We start from the raw sequence: 12,362 nt of genomic DNA on the forward strand, positions 1-12,362 counted from the left end.
GCGGAAGGGGTCGCTTGTGTGCCTGTGTGTATGTGCGCCTGACGCCATTTGTATGTAGCGCTCTCTGTAATGTCCATCTCGACCTATCTGGGTTAAAATAAAAAAGAACACGCGTTCGACGGCATCGTTAGTGTTTTTGAGGCGGGATAAATGTTGTTAAATTGTCGGAATTGTTAAGAAAAAAGACAAAAACAGGAGCTAGCATAGCATTGAGTTCCCGACAGATTAGCAGTTTTGAGTAGATTAAGATTCGGGGTTTAATAATTAATATATATAAATATCGTGTTTATTGACTAGTTAAATGAAGTAAGTGGATATTTTATATAAATTAATTTGCCCACAGTTTATTTTTTTTTTGATGTTGCTAGCATAATTAGCTCGCCTCAGCACGCCCCTTCAGCTCTACACCAGGCACGAGCACCTTTTCCTTCTTCCGGATCTTCTTCCTACAATCACTGAGGAACTGGATGCATTAGGGAGAAAACCTGGACACTGATATCGCGGTGAAGCTGGCGACACCACACACCTCCGGCTGAACAAGGTGAGGCAAAACTTTCTTACCCCATTCATCACTGAAATACCCTCAGTCCCATTTTCACTTAATTTATTATTTTTATTATTATTGCGTCATTGTTATTAATAATGTTGTCCCTGAGAATGAAAAACATACAAGTTAAAAACGCCTTTGTCTATTTAAACCTGGATCCCTGGCCTCCATGACTTTCCCAACTTTTGCGCTATTTAATCCATGTCGCTGAGTGACGTCATAACCCTCATTTGCATACTAACTTGGCTAGATTGTTCGAATTGAGGATGTGATGAAATTCGACGAGTTTCTCATTACAGCTGAATTCTTTGGATTCCAGATTTGGTTAATTTTGGACAGCAGATTTGGTTTGTGTGATACTGATTGATTAGCGCTTTCCTTCCTCCGGGGGGGGGGGGGGGGGGGGGGTAGGAACTCGAGTTGCAAATTGATTTATCTTAAATTAATTTAATCTAGAGTTCCAGTGTAGATTTATTTATTGATAGAGACTGAAAGCACTTGAATGTCGCTTTTATTTTATTATTATTATTATTATTTTTTTTTTACAAATTCTACATTGTTTGCGTTGGTTTATTCCTATAGTGTTTGGTGTATTCGGATACTTATCGTTATTTGACTCATGTATTGATAGTCGATTATTTTGCATGTGTTTTTGCTAGGACCCGCCCCCCCCCCCATTTAGTTTTCTAACTTTTTACATTATTGTATGTTGCAGAGTGACATCAGAATCCTCATTTGCATACCTATTGGCTTATTTGCATACTTATTTTTTCATTATAAACATTGTAACGTTGTCTCATAGTAAAAGTTGATTAGTTTCTAATAACAGCTGAAGTTTTATTCCATGAGTTTCACAATTTTTACCAAATTTTCACCATGAATGCATGTTGCAGAGAGACATCAATACCAGTCGGATATTGACTTTCTTATTTTGATATTGATTATCTAATTGGCTCACATGGTAAAAGTTGACTACTTTTGAATAACATATAGCAATAGATGTTTTTTCCACGAGTTACCCAACTATTTTATTTATATTTCTTTTATACAAGTTTTACATGAATGTTTGTTGCAGAGTGACATCACAGTCCTCATTTGCATACTGATTGGCTAATTTGCATACCGATTGACTCATTGTGTGGATAAGCAAATGAACAAAATCGACATTTTATTCATCGACCCCCACCAAGGGTTCCATAAATTCTCCTGAAGTTAGTTCTGAACTATGGAGGCATGCTGTTATAGGAAACTTATCAACGATGCGGTGATTAGTTTCTAATAACAGCTAAAGTGTTAGTTGGCCTAGAATTTTTTTTAAAACGAGGTTTCCTTTTTTTGTTTATATATATTTAATGTATACCACAGAGTGATGTCACAACCCTCATTTGCATACCGGTTGGCTTATTTACATCATTCTCTACCATAGAGGAAGTACAGCGGATTGTTTGTTTTTATTTTATTTTTTTTTATTTATTTTACTCTAAAACAACTTTAAAAAAAAAAAGTTTCTGTTGGTTTTTTAGCTGTTTCTAGCTACAATTAATGTCACGGATCAGCCAGCATTCTGGTTCTCACTTGATTTTAGAGCTGTCTCTTGTTCCGAAGAATGGCACACGATTGAAAGCGTAGTTATAAAGCACTGGCGCTGGGGACGCTTCCCAAAGACTGTTCTAAATAGTTGTTGAATTTTTTGTTTAGAGGTTTATATGATTAGTAGTATTAGTGTCTGCAGAACAAAGCCCAGAGCGAGGGAGCTGTCAGTACAGATGTGATTAGAGTTGTTGCTCTTTTACCACACCTGAATGAGGTCATGGTGTAGTCATCACTCCGGTCGTAATCTGCAGCGTGAGCTGGCCCGTGTCAGAGCAGGGCGAACAGAAAGACATGAAGCGGAATCGTTCTGCTGGACCGGTGAGATTTGGCGCAAGGCAGGAGGAACAAGTTGGACCAGTGAAGCAGCTCAAATGTAAATCAGCAGCTCAGCTTCTGCAGCGTCGTGTCAAAACCTTGCTGTAATTTCTCCTGGAGATAAACAGTGATTAGATGAACTGAGGCATGTACAAAATAATCTTGAGCTTGATTGAGGCTTCGTACAGTCGGCTTTAGTCTTATAAGGTTTTTATTTTAACACATTTAGTACCTAAAGTACTTTTCAGCTTCTGTATTTACCTGATAGGGGGTTTACCCAAAGTGAATTCTGAATTCCTCAAATATGGCAATCTTGAATATAAAAATTTCTGATACTAGGGGACTAGTTCACACTCTCCCGTGTCTCACACCTGAATTTCTCTCTGAGATCAGTAAAGTGGTCTGTCTATATGTTAATGAGTTATAATCTCAATGAATATCTAAGATTATTATGGGAATAAACTAAAAAACAGTCAGAGATTAAAGCAGTCATATACCTTAATTAAGCCAAATGCTTAATCAAACCCATGTAAAAAATAATTTGAGTGTTTTTTGATGTCAATTTGAGTCAGTTGAGTTGATTGATACTGGTCCATCTGATTAAATGGCTCTTGAGGACTATAAAAATGTATCTTTTGCTTTATTGATTTATTTTTCACACAAACACAAGCTATCACAATTGTCCTCACTTGTCTGTTCTGAAATACTGGAAATCCTCATCTCAGATATTTGATTTGTCACAGACTGTGTGTTGAATGAAAGCGAGACGATGCTTATGCTTAACCACAAAGTCAATAAATCTTAATGCCGATCTGATGACTGGTGAATATGCAAATCTCAGACTGAATGCGAAATTATTTCCTGATTTAAACACTGACCGATTCTTTAAACCAGAGAGGAGCGAATTTTAAATCTTGAATTTGTTTAACTTTTGGGGACTTTTAAAGTTTTGTTTAATATTGTGGGACTTCTGTGAAACTGTTTCTTCTTTAAACACTTATTCCCTCACCAACCTTTATTTTTTTTATAAAAACTGTTAACAACCACCAATTCGGCTCAGTGGTATTCCTGTTTGTGAAACAGCATAAATTATTGCAGTTTACAGCTATTATTTTTTTGACTTTACCCCGAGAAATCAATACCGATAGTTTTTCCGGCTTCTGGTTCGCCTTCGTAACGAGGGCGGCCTCTAGAGGCGAAAAACTGTACTGTTTGTTTTTACACGACTCCATACCGCACAGAGAGAGCTATATTATATTTACTGTTTATTTATTATTATTTAATATCTTCTTTTTTTTTCAGCTTCTCCCATTAGGGGGTCTCCACCACGGATCGTCCGTCTCCATACCCCTCTGTCCTCTACATCTGCCTCTTTCAAACCAACTACCTGCATGTCTTCCTTCACCACATCCATAAACCTCCTCTTTGGCCTCCCTCTTTTTCTCCTTCCTGGTGGCTCCATCCTCAGCATTCTTCTACTGATATACCCCATGTCCCTCCTCTGCACATGTCCAAACCATCTCAATCTCACCTCCCTCACCTTGTCTCCAAAACGTCCTATATGCGCTGTCCCTCTAATAAAATTTTATTTTTAATTCTGTTATCCATATTTTTCATTTAGCACATTTTCATGATTCAGTACTGTTTTTTTTAATATTATATATTATATAATTCAAATAAAATGTTATTTTACATGGAATGTTTTATTTTTTTATTTTTATCCAGTATCTATTTAAAAAAATATTAATTGGTAAATTAATCAGTTGTTGTCAAGTACAATCCAACCTACTGATTAACAGTCAAATCCACTTTCAGAAAAAAAAGCGAAAATGTTTAATGCAACTTTTTTTTTCAAATAAACAAACTTAATAAAGCACTGACCAATCAGAGTGAAGAGGACTTAAAGTGGGCGGGGTTTTGTTGAATACGTTGTGGACATAATGCGTGACTGGGAAATTAATCAAAGCATCTTACAAACGATTTTCATTCACGTTAATTGACGTTTGCGTTTTCTTTGTAAGTGAAGGTTGTTCGATGGAGATTTTGTTGCTTTAATTAATCATTTTCATGCTTCATAGATCGTCACGTTTGTCTCCTTGTCCCTCTGCTTTGCAGTTATTTGTCTCCCACCCTCGCGGTGCGAGCGATCCCGACCTCGTTTTCAAGCCGAGCTCGTGCGCAGCAGAGATGTCTGAAGGAGAATCGAAACAAGCTCCAGTTCAGACCTCTACCATGGAGGCGACGTCGGAGCAAGGCATCTCGTCAGTGTCTCCGCCGGTGTCCACTGTAACGCAGGCACCTCCTGCACCTACGACGGCCACCGAGGACGAAGAAGAGGAGAGCGAGGATGAGTCTGAGATCCTGGAAGAGAGCCCGTGTGGGCGCTGGCAGAAACGCAGAGAGGAGGTACTGCATCATGACTACTTCTTTTATATTAAATTGTATTGTGAGTAGCGTAATGGAACAAGGAGCCGGTAAACAGGTTGTTCCTTCACCCACCAGGTCAACCAGAGAAACGTTCCAGGCATCGACAACGCCTACCTGGCCATGGACACCGAGGAGGGTGTGGAGGTGGTGTGGAATGAGGTCATGTTCTCCGAAAGGAAGAACTTCAAAATGCAGGAGGTACGACCCACAGAACTTAATGGTGCATTAGAAGACAATAATGCAGAAATAAATCAAATCTCCAACAGTTAAGAGGTTAATTGGAAGGTGGAAGCTTAGTAGATCCAAAGGTTGCGAGTTCAAATATCAGCCACACCAAGCTGTCATTCCTGGGCCCCTGAGCAAGGCCCTTAGCTGCTCAGTTGAAAAGGGCGTCTCCCAAACACCTATTTATTCAAGGCTCCCCCCTCTAAAGTTATATTGTCACAGCCAGGACAGCTATGATGTCATAGATCTAAAAACCTTTAAGTTTTTCTGAAGGTGGTTAATCGATATAAACGTTATGCGAATAATAAAAAAAAACAATTTTTGTTAAATACTTTTTTTTTTTTTTTATCGAAATACTTTATTGATCCCACAGGGAAAATGTAGGGTTGCAGTCGCTTACAGTTAAATCATAGCAAAATATAGGAAATTAAATTTAAAACATACACCTCACGTTATATGTATTACTGTATATATGTGTGTATTTAGTATAATATATAAGTATAGATTCTGTACAATCTTATTGAGCTATTCTGTATGAAATTCAGACTGCAGGTGGTAAATTTGCGTATCTGTATTTTACTGAAGTATTTCCATTTGGCGAGACTTTTACTTCACTATATTTCAAAGTCAAATATCGTATTTTTTTGCTCACTTAGAAACATTATCGCCATTATAAATCATAGTACTTTGGATACGTAAGTAGACTTAAAGGGGCAAATACTTTTTTACCGAGTGTGTCTCTACTCTCACTCAAGTACATGGTCGGTCCACTTTGTCCACCACTGCTGAAATTATTGCCCAAGATATTAACATGCCCAAGCGTGGCATTAAAATCTATCTTGTCTATATTTAACACTCAGGGGGGAGGAGTTATATAGTTTAATGGCCACAGGCATAAATGATCCTCTGTGGTGCATCGTGGTTATGAAATGTAGACATTATAACCACGATGCACCACAGAGGATCATTTATTTATAAATATAGAATAATGCATTTCTATTTATTTACATAAATTTACATAAAGTCGTCTTTTTTAAAAAATGTAAATAAATAGAAATGCATTTATTCTATATTTATTAATACATGACCTGGTCCAAGTTCCTCTGCGGTTCTCGTCGTCATGGTTTTTGTTTGTTGATTTTTTTTTTTATTCATTTCTTTCTTCTCCCCACATCCCGTTCCCTTCAGACACTTTCCAAATTGCACCACTGCCCCTCCTCATAGATCGTTTTGTTTTCAGTACAACAATTTGCTCCCTTTGGTGAACACTCAATTACATTTAATTCTTCCCTTCAGCTATCTGTGAATGTTCTGTACACACACACACACACACACACACACACACTCCTGCACTGTAATTACAGCCAATATAATAACTTGCTTAAGGATTAGTCGTTGAACTGGGATTTGAGACACACACTGCAACGATCCGCTCACGATTTATAGATCTGGCTAGATATTCTGTGTGCACGCACACACACACACACACACACAGCCTCGGCTGTGCTCCTGTTCTGGCACGTCTCACTGTTCTTCTATTGGGACACAAATTCAGAGCACACAAACGTTTTGCCTCTAGGGGTTTTAACCTTCACAGTCAGATGCAGCGTGACTACTAGGTCATGTACTAACACTAAACTTTGGATTGAGTTGCAGGCAAACAAAGCAAAGTTGTTGTACTTTATAGAGTTCACAGAGTTTATTCGATATGCAAATTAAGCTCATTATGACTCTCTTAAACAATGGAAGGGGTTACACTTGTGGGAGGAGTTTGGAGCATTTCTATTTGCATATTCATTAAATCTGTGGTGTATGTATTTTAAGATTTTCATCAAAAATGTGGACCTTTTTAATTATTTCTAAACTTAATTCAGTCACAGGGTGATTTCAATAAAATAATTGGTTGCACATTAGGTATTAATATGCAAATTAAGTAAGGGGTGGGGCATGCAGGAGGAGTTAGAAACATTCTGATGTGCATATTCGTAATTCCGCATTATAAAAAAAAAATTCAAGCATGTTTCCAATTGAGCGGAATTGGAGCCGTGTTGGTTCCTTTTCTCTTTCCGGAACAAGGCTCCAAAACAACCCAAACCATTAATCGTCCACCTCCATGTGTGACTGTGGGGGTGAGGGCATTCTTCTCACATCATCTCTCCTGTTCTCCATCTTAAACAAGTTCTTCTGCGAGACAGTAATGTCCCATCTGGACTTCTCAGAACTTTTTTCCAGTTTCACTGTTTAATTTTTGGGTCTTTTTGATGAGTTTGCTGCATAGAAATAAAAGGAGCACATTTACTTAAAAGCCCTGAAAGACCAGATGTTTCCAATCTTTTGATGTAGAACTGTATGTATAAGGCTCTTGAGTTTCTTCTGAGAATTATAAGGCTGTACAATTATACATTTCAGTCAAGCAAAGCTATCACATCTGTATATTTTTATAATATTTACAAACTCGTGAGTAATCTCAATCGCGTTCGCTTTTGTTTCCAGGAAAAAGTGAAAGCCGTGTTCGATAACCTGATTCAGCTGGAGCATTTGAATATCGTGAAGTTCCACAAGTACTGGGCTGACGTGAAGGAGAACAGAGCCAGAGTAAGTGAAAATCATTTTTTTATTTACTGCATATGTGCTCTAATAGTCTGCAGGTTTTCCCTCAGAGCTTTGAGGAACATTTTTTTGGACTACCACATTTTGGCAAATCTCCAGACTAAAATACACTACATGGACAAAAGTATTGGGACACCTGACTTTTTTTTTCTCAGCCATGTGTGGTTCTTCCCCAAAATCTTTACCACAATCTTTATATTGGGTGGCTTGATGCATGACAATGCTCCTGTGCACAAAGCCAGCTCAATGAAGATATGCTTTCCAGGGGTTGGAGTGGAAGTGCTATGGAGCTATGGAACACCTTTGGGATGAATTGGAATGCACACCTACATCAGACTTCACTCACACTCTCACGAATCTCCAGAAAAATGGAGACTAATTGTGGAATGGAATGTTGAAAAAGCATGAATCTTATGGTCAGGAGTCCACAAACGTTTGTCCTTTTAGTGTCCATGTTTTGTTGACCATTAAATTGGTGTAATCGGCTACTTGTTATAGAATAATAACCCACCAGGTGATGTGAAGTGGTGCTACTGCTTCCATTACAACAACACAAATCAGTACTTTTTATCCATTTATAGTTACCCTTTTTTTTTTTTTTTTTTTTTTACACCATGATCATAAACATGATTTATTTTTTTGACAGTTCAACAAACTAGAATATTGACTTGCTTTATAAACGCCATATTGCCTGTTTTCGATCGATTTCGCCCCAAAATCTCTGAGCGCTGGTGAGTCATTGCGATTGAACCGAATCATTTAAACGGGTGATTCATTCAATCGCAGGTGATTCACTTATTAATCTCTCATTTAAAGTAGTATTTGATTCATTAATTTTTTTTATAATGTCAAATATCGGAATTCAAAGTTTTATGTTCAAATGATCAAAACATTATTGATGAATTTGTAACTACAGTTGCAAAAATTCCAGAAATTTTCAAGATTGGAAACTTTCCATGGGAATTAACGGGAATAAATGAGATCCGATAATGTTCGAATGAAATGTTTGAATTTATTTTTTTGGTGAATATCCCACACTCGTACATGTTTAATACTAAGTCTAGATTGCGTGAAGACATATTACCGGAGGTTTGTTTATAATTTATCCTGTAAACTGGTGAAACGGTGCAGTTAGTTAGTGCACTAAAAAAAACAAACACGTTTATATCTTTGGCACGGTGAGAATTTGTGAGAACGTTTGTTTTTTAACCTGAAATGACCTTTTGTTCTTTCCCACCAGGTTATTTTTATAACGGAGTACATGTCCTCGGGGAGTCTGAAGCAGTTTCTGAAAAAGACGAAGAAAAATCACAAGACTATGAATGAAAAGGTATGAACGTTAACAAAAACATGAAGACGAAAGTGAGTATTGACTGAGAATCTGTATTTTAAGGTAAAATATCTGTTTCTCTGATTGTCTGCTGTTTTTTTCAGGCATGGAAACGGTGGTGTACCCAGATATTATCTGCTTTAAGGTCAGACATAACGCTCAATATTGCATTACTTTATCGCCCCCTTGTGCCTGTAGTAGCTAACTGCATCTTACCTGATCCTCCAGTTATCTGCATTCATGTGAACCCGCTATTATCCATGGGAACCTGACGTGCGATACCATATTCATACAGCACAACGGCCTCATCAAAATCGGATCAGGTGGGTCGCAGTTCAGGGGCCGTTCAATATCAATATACTTTCACTTGCTCTCCATCCATCTCTCTCTGCTTCATGCCCTAATTCTCTGTTTCTGTCTCTCAGTCTCTCTTGTTATCTTTTTTCATAGCTTCTTGCTCATTCTATTTCATTCTCTCTCTCTCTCTCTCTCTCTCTCTCTCTCTCTCTCTCTCTCTCTCTCTCTCTCTCCCTTCCTCTCCATTTTATTCCCTGTCTTTTCATTTTTTCTCCTTTTTCATTCTCGTTTTAGTTCTGATTCTCTCTTGTTCTCCGCCTTTCTCTTAGAATTGTCTCTCTCTCGTTCTCTGTCTCTTTTTCTTTCTCTTTCATTCTCTCATTCTTTTCCCTCTGTCTTTCTCTTTTTAATCGTCTGTCTCTCATTCTCCTTTTCATCCTCTCATTCTAATTCTCTCTCTTTTCTCTCTCATGTGCCCTCTCCTCATTTTCTCTCTTTCGTTGTAGGTCTCTCTCTTTCTTTCTCACTCTCTCTCTCCCATTCCCTCTCTATTCTTCATTCTCTTCAATTCTCTCATTCTTATTCTCTGTCTTTCTATTTTTAATTGTCTCTCTCTCTCTCTCTCTCTCTCTCTCTCTCTCTCTCTCTCTCTCTCTCTCTCTCTCTCTCATTCTGTCTTCCATTCTTTTTCATTCTCTCATTCTAATTCCCTCTCTTTCTTATTTTCTCTCTTTCGTCCTTATTCTCTTTTTCATTCTCTCATTCTAATTCAGTCTTTCTCTTTTTAATTGTCTTTCATTCTCTCTCATTTTCTCTCTTATTCCCTCTCCTTCTCATTTTTTTCTCTTTTGTTAGTTCTCTCACTCTCTCTCTCTTTCTCCCCCCCCCCCCTCATTCTGTCTCGCATACTTTCTCTCTCTCTCTCTCTCTCTCTCTCTCTCTCTCTCTCTCTCTCTCTCTCTCTCTCTCACACACACACACACATTCTTTTTCATTCTGTCTTTCTGTTTCTAATTGTCCCTCTCTCATTCTCTGTCTCTCGTCTCTTGTTCTTGGTCTCTCCCTTTCTAATGATCTCTCTCTTATTCTCTTTCTCATTGCCTCTTATTCTCTTTTCCTCTATCTCATTCTTTCTGTCCTTCCCTCTCACTCTTCCTCGCTCTGTAAACTACTGATCGAAATGAATGAAAATAAATGCACTTTGATTGCACTGTATATGATTTATGATGTACCCCATTCTAGAGTTCTCTCTAAATGAACAACAAACGATCGCTCTTTTGTTCTGTTCAGTCAGATTTACTGTCATTTGCCAATGCTGGGATTAAGGTGATAATCCACGACTAGGTGTGAGTCCTTACACTATTCACCACGTCACATTGTGCGTTATAACTGTATTACTCACACCTAGCAGTGGATTCTCCCTTAAATATCACCAAGCATAGTTCCTCTGTTAAATGAGAAGTGAAAAGTGGCGTCTTGTATTAATATTGTAATTTTTTTCCCCGTAGTTGCTCCAGACACCATCAACAATCACGTTAAAACCTGCCGGGAGGAACAGAAGTGTCTGCATTTCTTCGCACCAGAATATGGCTGTAATGGAGCTTTTATTTCTCTTAATCGAGCGAATACACAGATTTGGTGGTTGGTTGTAAAATATCCTGTCAAACTGGTACTCAATTTTGATATTTTCCGCCTCTTTGTCTTTCACACCTCCAGCCGTCGCGAACGTCACCACGGCCGTGGACATTTATTCCTTTGGAATGTGTGCCTTAGAGGTGAGTGAGGAGAAAAGTGATGAGTGGAGAAGAAATCCCTCCAGTCATCCGTTTCATCTCCATGTTTGTGCTCGTAGATGGCCGTGCTGGAGATTAGCAACGGAGAGACGTCATATGTGTCACCAGAAGCCATCAACAATGCTATTCAGTCTTTGGAGGACCCCTTGCAGAGAGTAAGTCCAGGATTAGCGCTGAATCCAGAGTGAAGTGCTCATTCTTACATCTCACAACTTTCCTATATGAGCAATGAACTGAGATCTAAAACCAGGATCAGTATCAGTACCAGTTCATTCTCTCATTCACTTTCTCTTATTCTCTCATTCTCTCTCGCTCTCATTCCCTTTTATTCTTTATCTTTTGCTGTATCTCTCTCTCTCTTTCTCTTTTTCTCTCTCAAACTCTTTCGATGTCTCATTTTATTTTTCTCATTCACTCTCTCATTCTTACTCCTATACTCTCTCTCTCTCCCTCTCTCTCTCTCTGCTTTCTCTTTTGCGGTCTCTCATTCTCTATTTCTCATTCTTTCTCTCTTTTTTGCTCTCTTATTCGCGCTTGCGTTCTCTCTCTCTCTCTCTCTCTCTCTCTCTCTCTCTCTCTCTCTCTCTCTCTCTCTCTCTCTCTCTCTCTCTCCGCTGCCTCTCGTTCTCTTTTTCTCATTCTCTCTCTCTCATTCTCTCTTTTTCTCGTTCCCTCTCTCTCAAATCTCTCTATCTCTTACAATGTTTTTCATTCTCTCTCTTCGCTGTCTTCCGTTCTCTTTTTTTCCATTTCCCCTCTCTCTCTCTCTCTCTCTCCATTATTGTCTTTTCACATTGTTTTTCATTCTCTTTCTCTTTGTCTCTTATTCTCTTTTTCTCATTCCCTCTCTCTCATATTTTCTTTCATTCCCTCTGTCTCTTATTCTCTTTTTCTCATTTCCTCTCTCCTCATCATCTCGTTCTCCTTCTTATTCTTTCTCATTGAAAACCTTGGATGGCGTATTAAATACTTGTGTATGAATCTGCAGGAGTTTATTCAGAAGTGTCTGGAGCTGGACCCCAGTAAGAGGCCCACCGCTAGAGAGCTGCTTTTCCACCAGGCTCTGTTCGAGGTGCCGCAGCTGAAGCTCCTGGCGGCGCACTGCATCGTCAGCCACCAGCGTGAGTCTGGTCTACTCAACGCATCGGGATCTTACTAATAGGCTGATATTTGATTTAATTATTTCTCCTGGAGTGTTTTCTGCATTAGGCTTTAACACAGCGTG

The 12,362-nt window shown here is 38.6% G+C and overlaps 1 protein-coding gene across 1 annotated transcript in view; it reads left to right on the plus strand.

Annotated features, from left to right (window-relative positions):
* nrbp1 (nuclear receptor binding protein 1) overlaps positions 1 to 12,362 on the plus strand; it is a 15,970-nt gene continuing 3,608 nt past the window's right edge. Inside the window, exons 1-11 of the mRNA XM_083562673.1 lie at positions 1 to 541; positions 4,571 to 4,861; positions 4,958 to 5,080; positions 7,601 to 7,702; positions 8,958 to 9,047; positions 9,152 to 9,192; positions 9,276 to 9,370; positions 10,853 to 10,936; positions 11,061 to 11,119; positions 11,197 to 11,292; positions 12,126 to 12,258. Coding sequence (XP_083418799.1) covers positions 4,643 to 4,861; positions 4,958 to 5,080; positions 7,601 to 7,702; positions 8,958 to 9,047; positions 9,152 to 9,192; positions 9,276 to 9,370; positions 10,853 to 10,936; positions 11,061 to 11,119; positions 11,197 to 11,292; positions 12,126 to 12,258 — 1,042 coding nt within the window. The 5' untranslated portion in view covers positions 1 to 541; positions 4,571 to 4,642. The remainder of the gene's footprint in view (positions 542 to 4,570; positions 4,862 to 4,957; positions 5,081 to 7,600; positions 7,703 to 8,957; positions 9,048 to 9,151; positions 9,193 to 9,275; positions 9,371 to 10,852; positions 10,937 to 11,060; positions 11,120 to 11,196; positions 11,293 to 12,125; positions 12,259 to 12,362) is intronic.

Source organism: Silurus aristotelis (assembly GCF_946808225.1).
Source record: "Silurus aristotelis genome assembly, chromosome: 15".
NCBI classification, from domain to species: domain Eukaryota; kingdom Metazoa; phylum Chordata; class Actinopteri; order Siluriformes; family Siluridae; genus Silurus; species Silurus aristotelis.